At 43.4% G+C, this 21,587-nt stretch overlaps 1 protein-coding gene across 5 annotated transcripts; it reads left to right on the top strand.

Moving 5' to 3' along the window:
- The first annotated feature begins 621 nt into the window (after positions 1–621).
- cnot10 (CCR4-NOT transcription complex, subunit 10) lies at positions 622–21,089 on the top strand. 5 transcript variants are annotated; one of them, XM_032558182.1, is made up of 20 exons: positions 623–840; positions 2,057–2,283; positions 9,468–9,559; positions 10,759–10,920; positions 11,024–11,174; positions 11,336–11,475; positions 11,850–11,924; positions 12,011–12,094; positions 12,320–12,437; positions 12,618–12,767; positions 12,976–13,178; positions 15,581–15,702; positions 15,876–16,055; positions 17,062–17,142; positions 17,218–17,331; positions 18,418–18,548; positions 18,628–18,660; positions 18,756–18,883; positions 19,996–20,071; positions 20,790–20,932. In XM_032558182.1, the coding sequence occupies exons 3-20, from the start codon at positions 9,509–9,511 to the stop codon at positions 20,930–20,932; spliced, it is 2,142 nt and encodes a 713-aa protein (XP_032414073.1). In that variant the 5' UTR covers positions 623–840; positions 2,057–2,283; positions 9,468–9,508. The 5 variants fall into 5 exon arrangements, with proteins under 5 accessions (XP_032414071.1, XP_032414073.1, XP_032414072.1 ...); XM_032558180.1 differs by lacking the exon at positions 2,057–2,283 and having other exon boundaries at positions 622–840; positions 11,339–11,475; XM_032558181.1 differs by lacking the exon at positions 2,057–2,283 and having other exon boundaries at positions 624–840; positions 18,759–18,883; positions 20,790–21,089.
- Positions 21,090–21,587: the final 498 nt, after the last annotated feature.

Below are 21,587 nucleotides of genomic sequence, written 5' to 3'. Positions count from 1 at the left end.
GTGATACCAGAACTGTTTCACTTAAATTAAACATTTACTGTACTTTATGTATATATAGATCTATAGATATACTATTTATGTACAGTACAGACCAAAAGTTTGGACACACCTTCTAATTAAAATGGGTTTTCTTTATTTTCATGACTATTTATAAGGCAAGAAATCCCACTTATTAACCTGACAGGGCACACCTATGAAGTGAAAACCATTTCAGGTGACTACCTGTTGAAGCTCATCAAGAAAATGCAGAGTGTGTGCAAAGCAGTAATCACAGCAAAAGGTTGCTACTTTGAAGAAACTAGAATATAAGGGCTATTTTCAGTTGTTTTACACTTTTTTGTTTAGTGCATATTTCCACATGTGTTATTCATAGTTTTGATGCCTTCAGTGTGAATCTACAATGTCAATAGTCATGAAAATAAAGGAAACTCATTGAATTAAAAGGTGTGTCCAAACTTTTGGTCTGTACTGTACATATTTACACATTAATTAAATCCCCATGAATCACACTTCATACCAGTAGGTGACGGTAATACTTACCTAACGTTTTTTTGAAATCGCCAATAAAACTCAAGAAGAAGAATGTTTACCAACAAGGGGCGCCACTGAGTTCCTGAACGGTTTAGGATCGTCATCAAACACCAAAGAAGAATATGTTAGAGCGGATGAGATAATTTGACTAGCAGTTTTGTTTATGTATTTGAAGATATTAAGTGTTTATCCGTCACTTTTCTATGTAATTTAGTTAGTAGACCTTGTTTAACGCGACCTAATTTTGACAGCAGCCCAATATTTTCTGATTATCCTTAAGACCTCAAGTAGGAATGGCAGAGAACAGCGGTGAGTTTCTCATTTTTTTTCAGGCTAAGTGGTTAGCTATGCTAACTTCAAGTTGGTGACCAGATGACGAAAAGCAATTATTTGCCAACGATATTTTAAAGGAACGTTTTGATGCTTGCACTTTGTTTAGCTGTGACCCTTTACGTTTTTCAAACATTTCTCCAAATGTTTGATGTATGAACTGTAGACCGGTGTAGCTCTATGCATTGTCTCAGCCACCAAACAGCTTCTGGTTTCCTCAATACCGAGCATAGAGGCAGCTTTACGCTTTTATCTGACGTCTCTGAAAATAGCCCAGAGATAATCCAATGGAGGAGTCGATAATACCCATATTTCGTTTTCTGGGGAGGGAGAACACCGGTCATGAGGATGAGATGCGTACTTTGTGCAGTGCAACATATTCACTGCACTTTTCACAGCCACATTTAGATAGTACTTTGATTAACAATTCTGGGGAAAAATACCTGCAACAAAATGTATACTAACTTAAATATTCCCTGAACTTTTCAACCTGCTACGATTCATCAAATTCAATTCAAATTTAAACATACTAAATTGATCCCAAAGGGAAATTAAGTATTGTTGCTCATTAATTCAGATTCTTCAAAGAGTTATTGTAGAAAGTGATCGCTGTTGGCAGGAAAGAGCTCCTGTAGCAGTCTGTAAATATGAAGAAGCCTCTGACTGAAGATGCTCTGTTTACCCAAGACAGTCTAATGAAGATGATGGTCAGGGTTGTCCATAACTTTCTTGACCTCATGAAGAATTCTTGTTTGCCTCATCATCTAAAGAGGTCACAGTCGTCCCCAGAACAGAACCAGAACAGAACCAGCCTAATTTATCAGGTTGTTGAGCCTTTTTATGTCCCTGGTTCTGATGCTGCTGCCCCAACAGATGACAGATGAAGAGATGACGCTCTCAACAACAGACTGATACAGTGGTTCCCAAAGTATGGGCACGCCAAATGGTGGTCGCAATGCTATTGCTAGGGGGGTGCGGGTAGCGGTATGGATGAATGAATGAAAAAAAGAAAAACAGTTACACAAAAGTTTTTCACTGTAAAGATGGTTTGTAGTGTGTTTTGTTGCAACCTGAAGTGTGAAATAAACTTCAGTGGAGTTTGAAAACAAAGTATGTGTATAGGTTTATGTCTGGCTGAACGATGTGTGTGCCCAGTTGATTTTTTTTTTTTTGTGGGGGGGTTTGTAATCCACAGGGGTGCCCAGAAGAAAATCTTTGGGAACCACTGGACTGATAGAAAATCTGCAGCATCGTGCTGCAAACCTTGAAGGATCTTAGCTTCCTCAAGAAGTCCAGTCTGCTGTACTCAGCCTCTTGTCCATCTCTGATTCAACCAACAACTGCAGAGTCATCTGAATATTTCTGCAGATGACAGAAGTGAGACTTGTGCTGGACATCTGAAGTGTAGAGTGAAAAGGAATGGTGAGAGTACAGGGCCCTGTGGTACTGCTGACCACCTGGTTAGACACACAGTCCTTCAGGGTTAGGGTTAGCCAGACTCAGTCATAGATCCAGGTGATTGTTCAGAACTCCGCCTGTGTCTTTTGGAGTTTCTCACAGAGAAGATCAGGCTGAATTGTGTTAAATGCTGTGGAGAAATCAAAGAACATGATCCTCAGTGCTGCCTGCTTTGACCAGGTGACAGTGGGTTTGTTGTGTATGATGGCATCATCAACTCCAGATCCACGGCGATAAGCAACCTGCAGGGGGTCTTGATATGTCTTTGTCTGCTTAGTCAGACGGGCCAGCAGGAGTTTCTTCTTTGCCTTCATGATGTTGGTTGTCAGGGCAACAGGTCTGTAGTAATTGATCACTTATGGGTCATTAACTATAGACTGATAGGTAAGTTTTCTCTGGAACTGGAACCAGGCAGTTGTTCCAGTTCCACAAAAACAGAACCAGAGGAAACCTTCTCTTGGGTTAAGCTGAATCTGATGACTGTCAGAATGACTCCAGGATTCTGCCAGTATGAGACTCTTGTCCAGGTGTTTCTCTACTCTATAGCAGCCACTTGCTTATGGCCCTGTATATGTGTTGCTAGTCAGGGGCGGCGGCCTGGCAGCAGAACATAACTTCAGGGATCCAAGCCTTTATCACGTCTGATGAGAGCTGGAGAAGGCGGGTCCTCTGCTGTTGAGTATGGTGTGTATATATAGTATGGAGCCCCAGTAGATTATATAGTAGGTTGCCCCAGTCATTGTTGACTCATGGTTGCTATAAACTTTACAAGACCCACATAGTGGGTGTAAAATATTGAATAAAATGTTGTGCTACATGACTGGCTTTATTTTCACTCTTACATTTAACTTTATGACACACAAAATTACAAGTGGATCGTCCATATTGTCTCCAAGTGTATTCTGGGTAAAGCTGGTCACCAGCCGTCCACCAACGTCATCATCAGTCACTTGGCAACAGATGGCAAACTAGCTAGAGCATTTCTACAGACTAAGTTAACATGAGTGGAGCTCCATGGAGCGACAAAGTGAAAAGGATGGAAAAAAGAGAGCAAGGAAAAGCCAAAAACTGGACGCATATTTTGTTCCTCGTCTTGGAGATGAACCGAACTTTTTTGTTGGCAGCGATTCAGACCCGCCAAAACTGGCAGCCCAGCGAAGAAGCCGGACTGGTTACAGGTAGCAACTCTGACATTATTCACAGAGTGAGTTAACTGTAGACTGATTGTAAACTGGATCAGCCCAGCCGTCTAGTTTACATCCCCTTTTCTCTCTGTCGGTGGTACAGCAGTGATGTCAGGGACTGAAGGCTGAGTTCTAGTCGCTTTAACAGTTCGGGTTGAGCATTTTTGAGCCAAGACAGCAGTATGGCGTTTATAGTTCAGGTTTCCATTGGAGTCGCCTGGAAGAGAATCTTCCAGATCGTCCAGTTTGTGTGAACGGCGGCGCGTGCGATCCACGGCGAGTTACAAACATCCAGAGATGCACGAGGTGCTGCTACATGTGGCGCGTGCCTCTGTGTTCCCGCTTCAACGCGCGCTGCTGCGTGCTCGGTTCAACACGTCAACAATAAACGTAGCTTCAGCAGTTGCTAGCTGCTCCAGGCTCTGAGTTGAAATTGATAAAGTGTTTAAATGATCCGATCGCTATCCGTGGTTCTGAACTGATTTGAATTTGTGTCGTTTCATCATTAGTGACCAGTAGCCTAATGTTTCTGCTGTTCTCTTGGTTTGTTGTACTTCATGTCAGATGGATTTCAGAATGGACCTTACCACAGGGGCCGCTTTTCATTGGCTGATGCCCATTCTACGTGGTCACGTGCGTGGCCGTCTCACAAACACACGCTTCACGTTAGCCAAGTACAGCATAATGGCAGTACTGACACAATTTCTACACCTTGAAGCCTGTCTGCTACACAGTCTTACGTTAGCTAAACAGATCAATATGCAATGTGTACTGTATCTTAGACTTAGACTTAGACTGACTTTATTGTCATTTTGCATGCATAGGGTGTATACAGAATGAAATTTTGTTGCATACGGCTCAGAACAATGTTTGAGGTTCCAATGTTATGAGATTACTCCAGAATAAAATAAAATACAATATAAAATATAAATGTAAATATAAAATATAAAGTGCAGGAATGACAGTAAAATAGAAGTTATTTAGCTATGTACATGTGCAAGGTATGAAGTGGAGACCAGTTTTTTGAGTGCAGTCCAGTTAAGAGTTCAGCAGTCTGATGGCAAGTGGGAAAAAGCTGTTTCGGAACCTGGTGGACCTGCACCGGATGCTGCGGAACCTCTTTCCAGAGGGCAGCAGGGAGAACAGTCCATGGTGGGGGTGTGAGGGGTCACTGACGATGTTTCGGCTTCGGGACACGCAGCGCTGGGATGAAATGTCCTGAATGGAGGGAAGGGGGGCCCCGATGATCCTCTCTGCTGTCCGCACCACTCTCCTCACGTTCTTCCAGTCGGAGGCGCTACAGCCTCCTCACCACACAGAGAGGCAGCTGGTCAGAATGCTCTCTATGGTGCTTCTGTAGAACGTCTTGAGGATGGGCGGGGGCAGGTGTGCTCTTCTCATCCTCCGCAGGAAATACAAGCGTTTCTGTGCCCTCTTGACCAGAGACGTGGTGTTCACAGTCCAGGTGAGGTCGTTTGTGATGTGCACCCCCAGGAATTTAGTGCTGCTGACCATCTCCACAGCCGAGCTGTTGATGAGCAGTGGAGCGTGGCTGGGCCGGTTCTTCCTGAAGTCGACGATCATCTCCTTCGTCTTGTCAACGTTCAGGATCAGGCTGTTGTCTCTGCACCAGTCCACCAGCTGCTCCACCTCCTCTCTGTAGTCCAGGTCGTTGTCGTCTCTGATGAGGCCCACCACCGTTGTGTCGTCCGCGAACTTCACAATGTGATTGGTGGCGAACCTGGGGGCGCAGTCGTGTGTCATCAGAGTGAACAGCAGAGGGCTCAGGACGCAGCCCTGAGGGGAGCCTGTGCTGAGGGTGATGACATCGGAGGTGTGTTGTCCGATCTGGACTGACTGAGGTCTGTCGGTGAGGAAGTCTAGCAGCCAGTTGCGCAGGGGGGTGCTGAAGCCCAGGTGACCCAGTTTTCCTGCCAGATGTTGTGGGATGATTGTGTTGAACGCTGAGATGAAGTCCAGGAACAACATCCGCACATGAGTGTTCTTCTCCTCCAGGTGAGCCAGGCTCAGGTGTAGGGTGGAGGAGATGGCGTCCTCAGTGGAGCGGTTTCGGCGGTAGGCAAACTGGAACGGGTCGAATGTGGAGGGGAGTCTGGAGACGATGTGTTCTTTTACCAGCCTTTCAAAGCACTTCATCATGATGGGAGTCAGTGCCACAGGCCGGTAATCGTTGAAAGAGGTGACTTGAGGTTTCTTTGGCACCGGAATGATGGAGGCAGTTTTGAGACAGGCTGGCACTGTGGCTTGGTCCAGTGAGGTGTTAAAAATGTCTGTTAGGACACCAGCCAGCTGACCTGCGCATTCCCTGAACACCTGCCCAGGTATGTTGTCGGGGCCTGGGGCCTTCTGTGGGTTGACTCTTTTCAGAGTCTTCAACACATCGGCTGTGTCCAGGCAGAGTGCCTCCTCTTCCTGGTGGGGAACAGTTTTCTTTGCCGGAGTACTGTTCAGTGCCTCGAACCTCCCAAAGAAGTTATTGAGTCTATTGAGAAAGTCAGCATCAACTTCGCCCACTGGGGGGGAGGATGGATTGTAATCTGTGATCGCCCGTATGCCTTGCCACATACTCCTGGTGTTGCTGGTGTCGTGGAAGAACTCCTGTATTTTCTGACTGTGGGTTCGCTTTGCTAACCTGATAGCACGGTTCAAGTTGGCTCTCGCTGTCCTCAGTCCCTCCTTGTCGCCAGACTTGAAGGCTGAGTTCCGTGGTTTTAGCATTTCCCGTACCTCCTTAGTTATCCAGGGTTGTTGGTTGGCCCGGGTGATAATGTTCTTAGTGATGCTGACGTCCTCTGTGCACTTGTTGATGTAGGCTGACACAGTCATGGCGTACTCATCGATGTTGATCTGGTCATTGTAAGTGGCTGCTGCCTTGAACATCTCCCAGTCAGAGCACTCAAAACAGTCCTGGAGTGCCTCCATGGCCCCCTCAGTCCACACCCTCACCTGCTTCACTCTAGGTTTTGTTCTGATCAGCAGGGGCTTGTATGCATGACAGATAGGTGGTCTGAAGAGCCAAGGTGGGCTGCTCTGAATGCTTCTTTGATGTTGGTGTAGGCCAAGTCTAGAGTATTTCCTCCCCTGGTTGGAAAATCCACATACTGGTTGAAGTGAGGGAGAACAGTCTTCATGTTGGCCTGGTTAAAATCCCCAGCAATGATGAAAACGCCCTCTGTGTGTGAGGATTGCAACTCACTGATGGTCCGGTAGAGAACACTCATAGCCTCTTTAGTGTTAGCACTGGGGGGCACATACACAGCAGTGATGCTAACAACAGTAAACTCTCTGGGCAGGTAGAATGGTCTGCAGTTAACAGTCAGAAGCTCGATGTCCGGGGATCAGTAACTGGCGACATTCATGGCATTTTTACACCAGTTGTTTTTGATGTAAATACACAGCCCCCCTCCTCGGGTTTTACCGCTGAGAGCGCTGCTCCTGTCTGCGCGGAATGTAGTGAGCCCCTCCAGGCTAACAACGTTGTCCGGTATGGACGAGTTGAGCCATGTCTCCGTCAGAATAAGAGCGCAGCAGTTCCTCAACTCTCTCTTTGAAGACAGTTCCAGTTGCAGATGGTCTATTTTGTTGTCCAGAGAGCGGACGTTGGAGAGGAAGATGGACGGAAGCGGCGATCTGTGGGGGTTAGCGTTTAGCTTAGCTGTTAGTCCACTTCGACAGCCGCGCTTCCGCTGCCGGTCGCACCGCCTTCGCTTGCTCGTCCTCCGACTAGTGCTGCTAGGCGAGTCCGCTGCGCTGTGGGCCGCTGGGTCTTGCCTCCGTAGCACTCCGAGGTCACGTAAACACTCCAGAGTAGTCGTATTTATGAGTCCAAAATCACTTGATGATCGTAATTCCAGCAGACGCTGGCGATCATATTGCATCCACTCAGTAAGTTTACTGAGTGGATGCAAAGTTTGTAGCGTTTTAGGCGGCGTATTTTGCTCAAATACTCGCAAGTTGTCGAGAGCCCATGCAGCCGCAGCCATACAGGGCGCCGCCATTTTGTTATCTGACATACACTAAAGATTTTATTTTAGCAGAAAAGGCTTTGGACTAAACTGTTACTCGTGTTAGCCGCTCTAGCACCAAGTACAGCTAGTCAATCAACCATCGCTGTGTTCAGGGAAGCGCTGATTAATAATCGAGAAATAAATATCAAGCCTGGAAACTTGATATCGTAACGGACTGAATGTTATGTTTTTAACCTAATCTTTGCTCATCTTGCGGGGCGCAGGCGGTTGCCACGGTAACAGGTGTGCTTAAACTACAAAGAGAGAGAGAGTAAAAAGGTAGGAGTGGTTTTGAATTGATCACCTGTTGGGGTTATTTTACATTTGTTTACCTTTGCTGTGGCGCATTACAGCCGCTGTAATTTCTAAATGTTCGACTAATTACCTCATTCGTTTGTGAGTTTACGTCATTCACAACAAACATCAAATAGAACAAATATATTTCATAAAATTTTAACAAACAAATGGCTAATTATGTGAAATTAAATGAATTATATCCCAACTTCAGAAGATTTGCCTTTACCTTTACAGAGCTCTTTGGTTCCTCCTATCAGCCTGTAGTTTCTCATATTGAGGTCATCAAACCAAATTTCAGATCTACCATAACTGACTGACAGCTGCTGGCCTCAGGTTTGCAACCAGCTTGTGACTGAGAAACCAGTAACCTCCTCCCAGATGATGACATGAACTTGTTAGTTCCTCTGTCCATTGTAGTAGCTGATATACTGTATTGTGAAAATCCGGTAGAAATGATGCACTAATGGAGTCATGTTTACATAGAAACAACTCGCTGTGAGGCTTTGTTTGTGAGACTTGCAGTCACGTGGGTCGGTTGTGGGAGGAGCTTGGTAAGGCCCATGACATAGTCGCTCTCTGTGGTGGTGAAACTTGTAATATCCGCTGTATGTATGTTGTATCTATGTTGTAAAATATAGTTGTAAAATATCTGTATCTATGTTGTAAAGTTAAATTATCATGAGCTTTATTATTTGGGTATAAAGGGGCCGGTCATTAGCCCCGCCCCCCGGCCCGACGCTGACTTGTTCCGCTACTGTTGCTAGTATCTTCACCCTGCTGTGAGATGCTGGGTTGCTGTATCGTCTCTGCCCAGACTGCAGCTGGGATCTGTCGTGCTCTGGTAGATCTGGGTGCTGTCCTTCAGTCTGGCCCTCTGCAGCCCCTACTAGGATGAGATATAATACCTCATATATGAGTTGTTATTGTTGTATTGAAGTTCTTTTGAACACAGCCGATACTTTAAAACACCACAAATTAGAAGAAATCAATTATACAGTAGGATCACTGTGTTTTTTGACATTATTATTATAGTTAATATTATTAGTGATGATTTCTTACTATTTGCAAACCCTGTTAGGAGGGATGATTTCAAAATGTTGCCAGATTGAAGGAATCTCTGGTTTCTTGCTGGTTCCATTGCTGACACACATTCATCCTAAGCTGTGGTCAGGAAGCAGTGTTCTCAAAGGTCACCACATGTCATCAAGTACATTCTGGATTACTGGACACAGAAGGATATATCAACCTTGTTTATGACCTGGTCCAGAGGAATTGACACAGATCCTAATTCTGTTGTTCCGATACCAGCGTGGGGCCAGCCATGCTCACTGCTTCCTACTGTGGAGAAACAACTCTGGCCATGTGTTCAAGATGCATTCTTTATGAATGTTTTGTGTGTTTCTTTAGGAGTTTAACTGTTTTTTGATTATTCTCTAGCTATGATTAGAGTTATATTTATGTTTTCTTCTTGTCACTAGGTAGGTTATACATTTGGTGAGCTACTTTTAATGGTCCTTATTCTGCCTGTGACTTATTGTAAAGCTGGACAAGCCAGATCTAATTTCTACCCCAATTTTCTACCATAAATATTGTAATGCAGCATTTGGCACATTTTAATCAGTTTGCTTTAATTGAGCAGAATTAAACGAGGCAAAACATAACGGCTCGCCGTCCAGTGGGATGACGGACCAGGAGAAGGAGATGGCAACGAGTGCATACGAAGCTTTTCTGGTAAATATTCTCTTTTGATGTTTTGGGGGATCTTAACATAATCTGTCTGTTTTCAGATTTCCTTTGCCAAATATGTAAAGCTGCAGACATAATAAAAGGAGCAAAACCATGAATTATAGAGACTAATAATATGAGAATGAGTTAGAAATTGATGTTTGTAAACAGCGATGGCCTGACCGTTGCCTTCTTAAGCAGTTCCACTGGATTCTCATCTCCCTTCAGTTCTCCACCTGGGTTTATCCCATTGAGTTTATTTCTCAAGATGCATTTAATCCTGGCCAATCAGCAAACAGAAGGACAAGTTGTGAACGATGACGTTGATTTTCTGTGCTATTTTGAATTGTAATTTGTCTATTATTGTACTTGAGCAATGGCAGCAGAGAAAGTGAATGAAATGTTGAGGTTCTGTTGGCCATCTATCATGATTGAGAAGTTTAAGTCGGAGCAAGAGGAATGCTTAAGACAGTTTATTGCTGGCAAAGACGTTGTGGTTCTACACACTATTAGGTTGTTTCCAGTGTCACAGCCCAACATTAGTGGTCAGGTTAATTCAGAGCCAACTGTTTTAGGATGCATGTACACCTATCACATTTGGTCCAATTAACGGTTTCCTCCGGTGGTCCACACCCGTCCTCCATGTGTGGATCCACTCAAGTGAACCCTTAGACCCAGACCCATTTTATGTGGTGGTTTTGGTTCGCTTGTGTGAACATAGACCAGCCTCGACCCAAACAAACTACAAAAAAAAAAAACTACAAAAAATATAACTTTTTGGACTTTGTGAGCCTCCGTTACTTGACATTATGGTAACCATAAGCCTTTGGTGTTGCTAGTGCTACTCCTGCTATTGGTTGGACTGGAATTGTACCTCACCTTCTGTTTCCTGTTTAATGGCGCTGCTGCCAGCAGGTTGTGGGTCAGAATATGCAGAGCATCTCGTCTCATTCATCTGCAGCCGTTACCAACGCCATTCCAAAATTAGAAATATCTTAGCACAAAACATGTATAGAATGAGCTGTAGGTGTAATACCAATGCATCAAGCAGGACCTACAAGGGAGTTGTCCCAATGGTAATTGATTGATGATGATTGTCAGTAAAAGCTTTTATGGACTTTGCTGTTTGTTTTTTTTGGTTTGCTATAACATAACTCCCCCCACCTGCTCCAGATTTGTGAGATTGTCCAACATCCTCTTCATAGGCTGGAAAGTATGACGAGTCTCTGAAACAGCTTGAAGCCTTGCAGGAGCTCAACAAAGAGGACTACAAAATTTCTTTGAATAAAGCTGTTTTAGAGTTCTACAGAAGTGGCCAGACTGCGACAGGTTCATTGAAGCAGACCCTTTCAGTGATGAAGAATCAGGTAAAACTACGCATCTGTCTCTTCTCTTCTACACACACACACACACACACACACACACACACCTGTATTTGTTCATGACCATGACCTGAGCTGTGTGTCCCAGCTTCACACAGCCACAGAAGATGTTGATGGCTTGGATGATGTGGAGAATAGTTTGCTGTACTATAACCAGGCCATCATCCACTACCACATGCGCCAGTACTCTGAGGCCATCTCTATAGGAGAGAAGCTCTACCAGTTCCTCGAACCATTTGGTATGTTGTGCTGCTGGTCACAGTCTCTGCTGCTTTTTCAGCAGCAACAAGTTTAATGTTTTTGGTTTTGCTTAAGAACCTGATGATGTGTTTTTGAATGATAACTGGAATGTGACTTTTTGCACATGAAGGCTTGGAGTTAATTATTGTATTTGCTCTAGAAGAGAAATTTGCCCAGTCAGTGTGCTTCCTGTTGGTGGATCTCTACCTGCTGACATTCCAGCCAGAGAAGGCGCTCCACCTGCTGGCTATTCTGGACAAGATCGCTGTACAAGGAAGCAACAAGAACGGCAAGGCAGAGGTAGTTGACCGTTCTGCCAAATGGAAAAAAATATTTTATTGTTGTTCAGACTAAGACAATTTACACACAGATAGTCCTGTCACCAGAACACATTTTGCTGGACAATAATTCAAATTTAAAAATACTTTATTAATCCCAAAGGGAAATTAAGCACAATATATTTATAAAATATCTATATAAAAATAAACACTGAGATATTTATATTCCTCAACCACCTCCACTTCTTGATGGAGATAGTCTGATCTAACCCTGTTCCTCCTGAAATCAACGATTATCTCATTTGATGATGTTTTTCCCTTAAAGCTGTGTGGGAACCATAAGCTCAGGAATATGTCAGAATATTGTTAATTATAAGTGTTGGGTTTTTTTTTTAGAGCAACAACTCAGGATCAAACCAAAAGGTGGAGTTTGTAGCAATGATGGAAGCAGCCAAATCCAAAATCCATCAGGTAAGAATGCTGGTCAGTGTAAACATGATCTGCTGTTCATTTTCTCTCCTGATTCACCAGCTGCCTGTTCTTGGCTTCTTTTCCAGTACAAAGTGAGAGCGTACATTCAGATGAAGTCTTCCAAGGCCTGCAAGAGAGAGATTAAATCAGTGATGAACACAGCAGGGAATGTGAGTGTCCATGACAACGCTGCAGCAGGGAACATCTGGGGCAAAGTTGGACTAAGAGAAGAGTTGACCACTAGTAAAATTTTAGTGTTTAAAGTCATACACAGAGCTGTGGGACTTTAGGCAGATCTTTGTCTAAACCATGTTGTCTTCTTTGTGAGTGTAGAGCGGAGGGGAGTTTTCAGAGAACGCCTCCCATCTCCTTCTCTCCTGTCTCTTCTCTTCCAGTCTGCCCCCTCTCTCTTCCTCAAGAGTAACTTTGAGTATCAGAGAGGAAACTACCGCAAAGCGGTGAAGCTGCTGAACAGCTCCAACATGGCAGAGCATCCTGGACCCATTAGAACCGGTGAGATCTGCTGACCTCCAGCCTGCAGTCAGATCTGTGGGATCTCCACTCATCATGTCAAGCTGTTATTTTAAACTCATATGCACAACACTTCACCATGGGAACAAGCAGGAAGTGTTTTGTCAGGTTGAGGGCCGTGTCCATGCTGAGGCTCCGGGCTGACCCGTCTGTTTGATCCAGGTGAATGTGTTCGCTGTATGTTCTGGAACAATCTGGGCTGCATCCACTTTGCAATGGGGAAACACAACCTGGGCATCTTCTACTTCAAGAAGGCGCTGCAGGAGAACGATCACACTTGTGCACAACTGGGAGACGGCGGCAACAATCAGTGTAAGCTCCAGAACCCAGACTGTTTCTTTCCATGGTGACTTTGATTCATCTCGCCATGCTTTATGGATCTACCTCTGACTGCAGTTGTGTTAAGAAAACTGAACCAAAATAGAAAAAGCTGGATGTAGTTTTTTATCTGGTGATTATCTATTAGATTTGAATCCAGTAACAGTCACAGCAGTGCTGAATGCTTACTTTCTGTCTCCAGGTAAAAGACTGTCAGGTGTCCCTATGTGTGCCCTGCTGTTCAACAAGCGTTATGAGCTGCTGTATAACTGCGGCGTCCAGCTGCTGCACGCCGCCAGGCCGCTGGCAGCCTTCGAGTGTCTGATGGAGGCCGTTCAGGTTTACCACTCCAACCCGCGCCTGTGGCTGCGCCTGGCTGAATGCTGCATCTCTGCTAACAAAGGGGTATGTTCAGCCTTCATCCACCAGCTGCTGAGTTAAGGATTTTAGAGATCAGCTCTCCGGTGCACCCTTCTTTAGCGCCATAGGAATTGGTGTATGTTAGTGAATCACAACCTAAAACTAAAGCAAACTTTGTTTTCCATCCATCCATTTTCTTACATCCTTTGGGGTCAGGAGGGCTGCTGGTCCCTAACTCCAGCAGTCCCCCGCAGGCGAGAGGCGGGGTCACCTGGACAGGTCGCCAGTCCATCACAGCATATTTTGTTTTATGAAATTCAAATTTAAATATTTCTAGATGGTTTGAATGAAAAAATTACAATAATTTAAAATATTATTCCAGGCACATGTGTTCATATCTCCTGCATCAAACCATGTAAAAAGTGAAATAATAAGGAAAGGTGTTTTTGACAACAGACTTGTTTTCATGTTCGAACTGTAAGACTGGAGCTACTGGTTTAATGGAGTAGTTGCTTCCTGCTAGGCCTGTCACAATAACAAATTTTGCTGAGCGATTAAATGTCTCAAAAATTATTGCGATAAACGATAATATTGTTTGAAGACCATTTTAAACTGATTTAATGGTAATGACATAATAATGCATGCAATATCCTGCCAAAAATGGATGCACTTTATTTTCAAAAGAACACTTAACACTGGGACTGGTAATCAAAACAATCAAAAATAAAAAATAAACTGGACTCTCAGTCTCCATTAACAAAAATGCACTTGATTAAAAACTAAACAACATAAAACCAAAGTGGAAATAAAAACTACATTCAACCAAGAGTGTAGATTATGAAGTCTGTATACTATATTGCCCTTCAGTAATAATTAGATTTAGATAGAAAAGATGAGCATATCCTACTACCTGATGCAATAGTTCACTCCTCCCTTAAGCCCAGTTCAAACAACACAATATTTTTTTTTTTTTGCCCCGATTCTCCCCTTTGACAATCTTATGACGTGGTCGTAACACACCTAGTATGGTGTGTTACAACTGATCGGGTCCAATCGGTAGAACATTGTTACCGCTTCGATCTAAATCCGACATATTTGACATGTTGGATTGTCTTAGTCAGTTCATCACTTCAGCGTGTGTGGTTTCCCCGACTGGGAACAAGATCGCAGCCTGTTGAATGTGACAGGTAGCCAATCAGAAAGCACGGATTCCCCTCCGTGCTTTCTGAGGGGAAAGCACGAAGGGAAACCCAAAGTCCAGCCGACATCGTCTCCAACTCCGAACGTTGTTTATTCAACATTTCGTGCAAAGAATATCCACAAAAATGACAAGGACAGCAATTAGAGCGGAATTGCTACCAACGCCTTTTCTTTTTGTTACATGTTTTATGGCTTAAAATAAGCTCACAAACTATCGCTATTGCGTCTACCTCATCATCCCTGTTTGTTCACTCTAAATTCACGTGTGATATAGTGGGTTTTGACGGGACTTTCTGTCTGAAATCTGAATGTCGGTGAGAGAAATCGTTTCTTGTGTGGTGTGTTGCTCTGCCTTGTGACTGGACATATGGCCCGGTCGGACCCGATCGAACCCGTTACACCTACGATTTTCTGTCGGTTAATGTGTGATCCCTCAGGTTTTGAAAATGGGCCAAAATCATGGAGTGTGAACTGGACATTACACTAAGGAAATGAGGAAGGGCGGGGTCAGTGGTGAGCATCGGAGTTGAGCCTTTTTTCATCCATAGAAAGAGAAAAACGCAGAAAGAAACGATGAAGCCGATAAATTAAAATGAAGTCGATAACTTTAATTTATTGTTTATCATGACGGGCCTACTTCCTGCAACACAACTTCACACAGCCCAACTTTGGATTTTTTTTAAAATCAAAATATTTTTATTAAGGTATTTTACAAAAACAAAACATTACAAAAAACAACAGGACTACCATAGAAAAAGAAAATCATAAATCTCCACCACTGAGCAGAGATCTTGACTTGCATGCCTGCCATCTGCTGGCAGAATGTGGCACAGCAAGACAAAAACTACTGGAAACTAGTAATGAGACAGAAATGAAAACTAAGGCCATTTTCTGTTAATTTTAGTTAGTTTTGTGAATTTGTCATTACAGTTTAATTTTTTTCAGTTCAGTGATTACAGCACTGAACAGAGGCTCAGAGTGCCACTCTGTGCCAATAGCTCAATCTATGAATAAAATTTGAATGGATCCCAAATAATTCCAATAAATAAATAAATCCATTCCATACAGTCAAAAGCTTTTTCCACATGAGTGGAAAAATGTGTTCTGGACTGTTCAGGATATTGTGGAAATGTCGTCAACTGCGGAATTTAACTACATAGGAAATATGTTTATGCTTTGAAATATAATATGTTACAACTGGGCAACATAGTTTGTGAATACGTTGTGATGTTTGCTAATGTTTCCAGGGCTCCGAGCAGGAAAGCAAGAGTTTACCTAGTAAAAAGGGAATAGTCCAGTCTGTAATTGGACAAGGATACCATCGCAAGATTGTTCTGGCATCACAGTCTTCACAGAACACCAACTACAGGTCAGTCAGACATCCTTCAATTCTGAAATTCAAATATGAGAGTACAGGTTGAGATGCTTATGACAGGAAAGGTCAGTGGGAAAGACTTTAACTTGTCACGTAGGAGGCAGTGAGCTGTTGGATTTCAGGAGCTGATCCAGATGCTGACTTTGCGTTCTGCTGTCTCTGTTCAGTGAAGGCCAATCTGCTGCCATCCCTGTAGCCAGTATGGAGTTTGCTGCCATCTGTCTGCGGAACGCCCTGCTGCTGCTGCCTGAACACCAGCAGCCGGAAGCCAAGGCTGAAAGCGGCTCCAAGAACTCCAGCCAATCAGGAAGCACCGAGAGCGGCAGTGAGAACAGTGACCCCTGCAGGTCAGAATAACCCGTGTACCATTACATCTCTATGTGTGTGGGTAATAACGTACTGAACCTTGACATGCTTAGTGTTTCATAGGATGATTTGCATTTATTTGTCATAATATTGTCAGTTTTACTCACTGTTTTTCTGACACTTTTATCAGCCAGTGCCAACCTGAATCCCACTCATATATAGATGAAGCCAATGAATTTCTTCCTTTGTGGGTGTTTTATTCTTCTTATGGGTCAGACATCGCTTTCCTTAAAAATCACAGGCACATATTATGATGTCTAGGAATGAATTAAAAGGTCAGCTCTTCTAGTCCCAGGGGACACATAGGTCACCATCCTGCATGACGGAGTAAAAGTAGGAGACACAGACATGCAGCCCCTGCAGCAGTGGGGGGGTGCTGCTCTATGAGCCTCCTGCAGCAGAATGAATTAAAAGTCTAACTGTAGATTTGTTTTAGCTGAGGTGATGTCTGTCAGGTCTGTGGCTCACTGGTGATTATGTCCAAAACACAGAAAACTGAGAAGAAAGAAGACATGATGGTTTCTGGACAATTACAACGTAAACAGAAAGCAGTCACTATGACAATATCAGTTTTTGGTGGCAGGTTTATGTTACAGTTTGCATTTAGAGACACTGCTGACCACGAAACTACAGCTGCCAAGAAAACGAGCGTTTCTTCAGGGCTAAATGTCTCTATGGATATTCACTGGTTTCCAAGCAGTTCTCCAAATATTCATCATTCCATACAGTTTATTATATAACATCATTCCACAACATGGATAATATAGAGGCTTTTTTTGCAAAAGAAAGAAAACTTTGATTTACTGCACTTTAAAAGCTTTTCAGTTTTATGCTTTATTCTCACACACACAGACACTTAGCAAAGTGCTGATCTTTCTTGCTTATTTGATCATTTTCAGATTTAGGAGTCCTAGTAATGCTGTATTGAGATGTTCTCCAGGACTGGATGTTGCTGTTGATTGTGACATGGTGTGTTGTTGTTTGCAGTGGAAAAAGTCAGGAAGCTGATAAGTTTTTTTCTGCAACTCCATCGTCTCCACTTCGAAAACAGGAGGTGGAAAACCTCAGGTAAAGACAGTGAGCCATGATGGTGTTAGGATGATGTTTGCTGTGCTGTGACATGTAACCAGAGCTGCTCTGCAGGTGTTCCATCCTGGCTTGTAGTGCCTATGTGGCGCTGGCCCTGGGAGACAACCTGCTGGCTCTGCACCACGCTGACAAACTGCTTCATCAAATCAAGGTGTCTGGCTCCCTCAGGTAAGCATCATCACCATTATCATCATCATTAACTCTGGCTACAATACACGACATAACTTTTTCAATCCAATTCAGACAGCAATTCTGAATTAGGAAGCAAAAAATATATTTTGCAAACTTATTTTGGCCCTCCCTATTTCTTACTCCAAATAAGGAGGGGCAGGATTGTTGGTAGCCTTACAGTCACACTGGACAGTCTGAATTCTGTCCTAAAGTGAACTGGAAACCAGTGTGGTGTGTGTAGGTTCCCATGTAGCAGAATGTTTGACCAGAGACGAATTTGAATTACCCCAAACTTTTCATAGAGGAGATTTAAGAGACAATGAGAATAGAGTAGCAGCTATTTATTCAAATCTTTTGGAAAGGAAGAATAGCTTCAAATGAAGGTGAATGTTGTTGGGATGTAAACCAGCTGTTTTTATTGTTTTCCAGTGGTAAAATGAGTCCAGACCGGTTCTGGTTGAAATCACGTTTTTGTTTTCAGTACCTCTGCTGAACTTTTTGCCCCTCTCTGGATGTGAACCTGTTGTGTGATTGATCAGATGTCAGTCGGTGCTAGGCAGCGTTTACTGGCTTCCAGCTGCTTTTACTATGTGTTTTAAAAGTTGTTTTGTTCTTTAAGTCTCCATGGCCTCCATGGTCCCACAGTGTTTGCAGCCGGTCCGTTGTCCCACAGACAGTGAGGAAGCTGAGAGGTGGCTGTGTGTTCCAGGGGACAAGAAACAGGCTGCTGTTGGTCATCTAAAGACCTTCACTATGTCTTCATGTCATACAGGATGATTGGGATTGTCTGATCTGCTGTTTTTGCTAACAAGCAATTGAACGGCTGTCTAAAGTTATCTACATTAGTGTTTTTCCAACCCTGGTCTTCAAGGCACACTGCCCTACAAGTCCTAGACATTCCCCTGCTTCAGCACTCATGATTTCTACTGATGGCTGATTAACAGGGTTTTACTGAATTGCAATCATCTGAATGGGGTGTTGAAGCAGAGGAACATCTGAAACAGGCAGGTCAGTGTGACTTGAGAACCAGAGTTAGGAAATGCTGATCTATGCGACGTGCTGCTGTGTCTCTTCCTCCTTCAGGTTTCTGGGTCACCTGTATGCTGCTGAAGCTCTCATCTCATTGGACAGAATATCTGATGCAATCACTCACCTGAACCCAGAGAACATCAGCGACGTGTCACTAGGCGTGCTTAGCAGTGAGCAGGACCAGGGTGTGTGGACTCTCACACTTCAGTAAACTATGCCAAACATTTTCCTTTCGTAATAATCGCTTCATTTTTTTATCTGCAGGACATGAGAAAGGAGATGAGCCCATAGAGCCATGTAAGTCATCATCCTAGTGTTTGGTCCCGTCCTGCAGTACTCTAACTAGTGAAATGATTACTGAATGTAGAGTGACGTGGCTCCCTGTTGTGCAGCAGCTAAGAAGATGCCGCTGTTTTACCCCAGCAGTGTGGCAGCAGCGCAGGCCATGATGCTCTTCAACCTGGGCAGCGCCTACTGCCTGAGGAGCGAATATGACAAGGCCCGCAAATGCCTGCATCAGGTACCCACCTCCACAGGCCTTTTCTCTGTGTGCTTTGCAAACACTGCAACACAAACATCAGAAGGGAGTGAAGACCACAGTACAGCAGCAGGCTCGGCCTCGTTGTCCTCAGATTGCTCCTGTTCTTCATTTCCTGGGTGGTTTTCTTGCAGCACGCCGCCCCCTTTTCTCTCCTCCCCATTTCCCGTCTATTCTCCATTCAGTTAGGGTCGGAGAATAAAAATGGATTTAAAAAACACTCATCAACACCACATTTGAGTGAGTGAAGGGAGACCAGTGGTCCTTCCATCCCCCCATGCAGGTCAGTGCCTGACCCCCCCCCCCCCCCCCCTCTCTGGTCACCATCTGGGGTAAGAGACCTGCAGGAGTGGGCGGTGGGTGGTCTCCTCCCAGAATGAAGGGACCCCCTCCTGCCTACCCTGTGGTGGGACCCTGCCTTTAGTGTAGAGTGTGACCTGCAGCATCCATAAGGGTCACAGACTGATGGGAGCACGGATGAGACGGACAGGACAGAAAAACATTTTATATCATCAGTGCAATATTTACTCATAATTTCTCCACTGCCAGATTTTCTAATATTTTCAGCTCTAACAGGATAACACATGCGTCACAAGCTGGCTGGGCGCAGCATGACTTAAGGTGTTATTCAAGTCATCTCTTGAAAATTGTGTTTTTTCATATTGCATTCATATCACAGTATCAGCTTTATCAAATGTTGTGCTGTCCTACTTAAAGCTCTACTGATCACTAAGCACTTCTAGTTTAGGGATCTTTCTTTTGTTACTTGCAAAAATACATCCAATTTTCTGTTTTTCAAAACTGGATATAAATTAAAATTAGGACAATCAAGTTTTGAAATTTGCTGATGGATGGAGAACCGTCCATAAGTACATTCTGGCATCCCAAACTAAACGTAGCTAAAGTTAAACATCCCCACTTCATATTGTTGTGTAGAACTGTCACATATACTGTGATGCCTTAAGTGACATTTATACTGAAATGTCACTTTGGCATTAAAGGCTCATTTTGCTGATGTTTTAGTTTCTAGGCAGCAAATCTCAACTTATTGCTATATTTCTCCATTTTGATATATTTGTGTTTGTCTCCATCAGGCTGCATCTGTGATGAACTCCAAAGAGATTCCGCCTGAAGCCATCCTGCTGGGCGTCTACCTGGAGCTACAAAACGGTTTGTATTTCTTAAAGCGTCTCAATCTGTTGAAGATTAAACTTTTTCAAAGTTCTAAAATATACAGCAGCTTATTGCTGTTATTTGCTGCTTTGCAATTTATTCTCAAAGTGTTTCTACTTAGTTTTTTGTCCATTACATTTTGTTTTGTGCAGCTAGAAAAGGTTTTGCTCTGTTTGAGCAGCAGGTCAACATCTCAGTCGATCACATAGACCAAATGAAGACCATAAATGCTTGTGATTTTTATCAGCTCAATGATTGCTAAGCTGCACACACTAACAGTCAGTTGCAGTAATGTCTGGAGATTTGAATCTAGCTTCAATCTTTGCCAAACTTCAATGTTACAACAGTTTGTCATCTGACAGCTAAACAAATTTGTGTTGTGCAAATTTCAGGTATGCAGACACTTCCTCTGTGAGGTTGGCAAAGCAGATTATGATTTTTCCTTTCTTTGCTTCGTGTGTAGAACTTGTGTTCAGAGGCAACCGTTTGAAGATCCTCTTGAAAACGAGTTGATGTAACTAAGAACTGACTTTAATACTTGTTTTCTCCAGTATTACTGCATGTGTTGCCATTGTTCCGTTTTTCTTATGTCCATCAGGCATCGTTTTCTCCACTGTGTTCCAGTCTTTGTTTTCAGCTGCACATTTTAAAAGTGTCTGATCCAATTTTGATCTGGGTTTCCAGTGATCACTGAGCTTTTGTCATGTCTCCTTAGGAAACACTCAGCTGGCTCTACAGATCATCAAGAGGAACCAGCTTCTACCCTCAACCCTTAACAGGTCCTCGCCAGACCCTCGCAAGAAACCTTCCCAGCCCCTCCAGCTGCCCTCATCCTTCACACAAGTTCAACGGAAATAAACCTCTGCAATCACTTCAGCTGCCTGGAGTCGCCCATCAGCCAGCTGTAATCTTTTTGAAGCTTCAGGGAGTAGAGGACTTGTCCAGCTGAGGTTTAGCTTCAATGTGACTGAGGAGTTTGTGCTGAAATGAAGAGACAATAAATGTATTTACTGTATGTGTGGTGGACTTCGACTAGTCATTTAACTGAATATTCAAATTCAAATTATTTTCCTTTTGATCCCAAAAGGAAAATAACCCTTTCATGCATGAATTATGATCCTTTGTCTGGATTTTCTTAAGGCATAAAAATAAGCTGGGGAAAAAAAATTTATAGGATTGTTTTCCAAATGATCAATTATTTTCTCCAAATACAAAGGTATTTGGAAAATACATCAGTAGTGTCATTCTTTCAGTTACTTGATGTCAAAATATGTTTTGCTTTTTTTGGTTGTTTTTTTACCTGCAAGAGTTTTCTACAGTAGAAGGAGGGGCTGGGTTGGTTAGTATGCCCTTTTGTCTGTCTGCCATATTGGATTTAACAAAAAATTTCTTGCACTTGCAGTGGATGGACAGTTGTTGGTGTATTGTGTGATGCACTAGTGTCCACTTCAGGGGTCTGTGTGCATTTATAACATAAAAATCCACAAGAAACACAATAAAATGGCCTTTAGAT

Source organism: Xiphophorus hellerii, chromosome 3, assembly GCF_003331165.1.
Source record: "Xiphophorus hellerii strain 12219 chromosome 3, Xiphophorus_hellerii-4.1, whole genome shotgun sequence".
NCBI classification, from domain to species: Eukaryota; Metazoa; Chordata; class Actinopteri; order Cyprinodontiformes; family Poeciliidae; genus Xiphophorus; species Xiphophorus hellerii.
Note: the sequence above shows the minus strand (reverse complement) of the source record. Positions and strands in the feature narration are given on the sequence as shown.

Coding starts and splice junctions, on each gene's coding strand:
- cnot10 (XM_032558179.1), top strand. Junction 12,095..12,319: donor TGATGAACACAGCAGGGAAT/GTGAGTGTCCAT, acceptor CTTCTCTTCCAG/TCTGCCCCCTCTCTCTTCCT. Junction 18,549..18,627: donor TAGCAGTGAGCAGGACCAGG/GTGTGTGGACTC, acceptor TTTTATCTGCAG/GACATGAGAAAGGAGATGAG.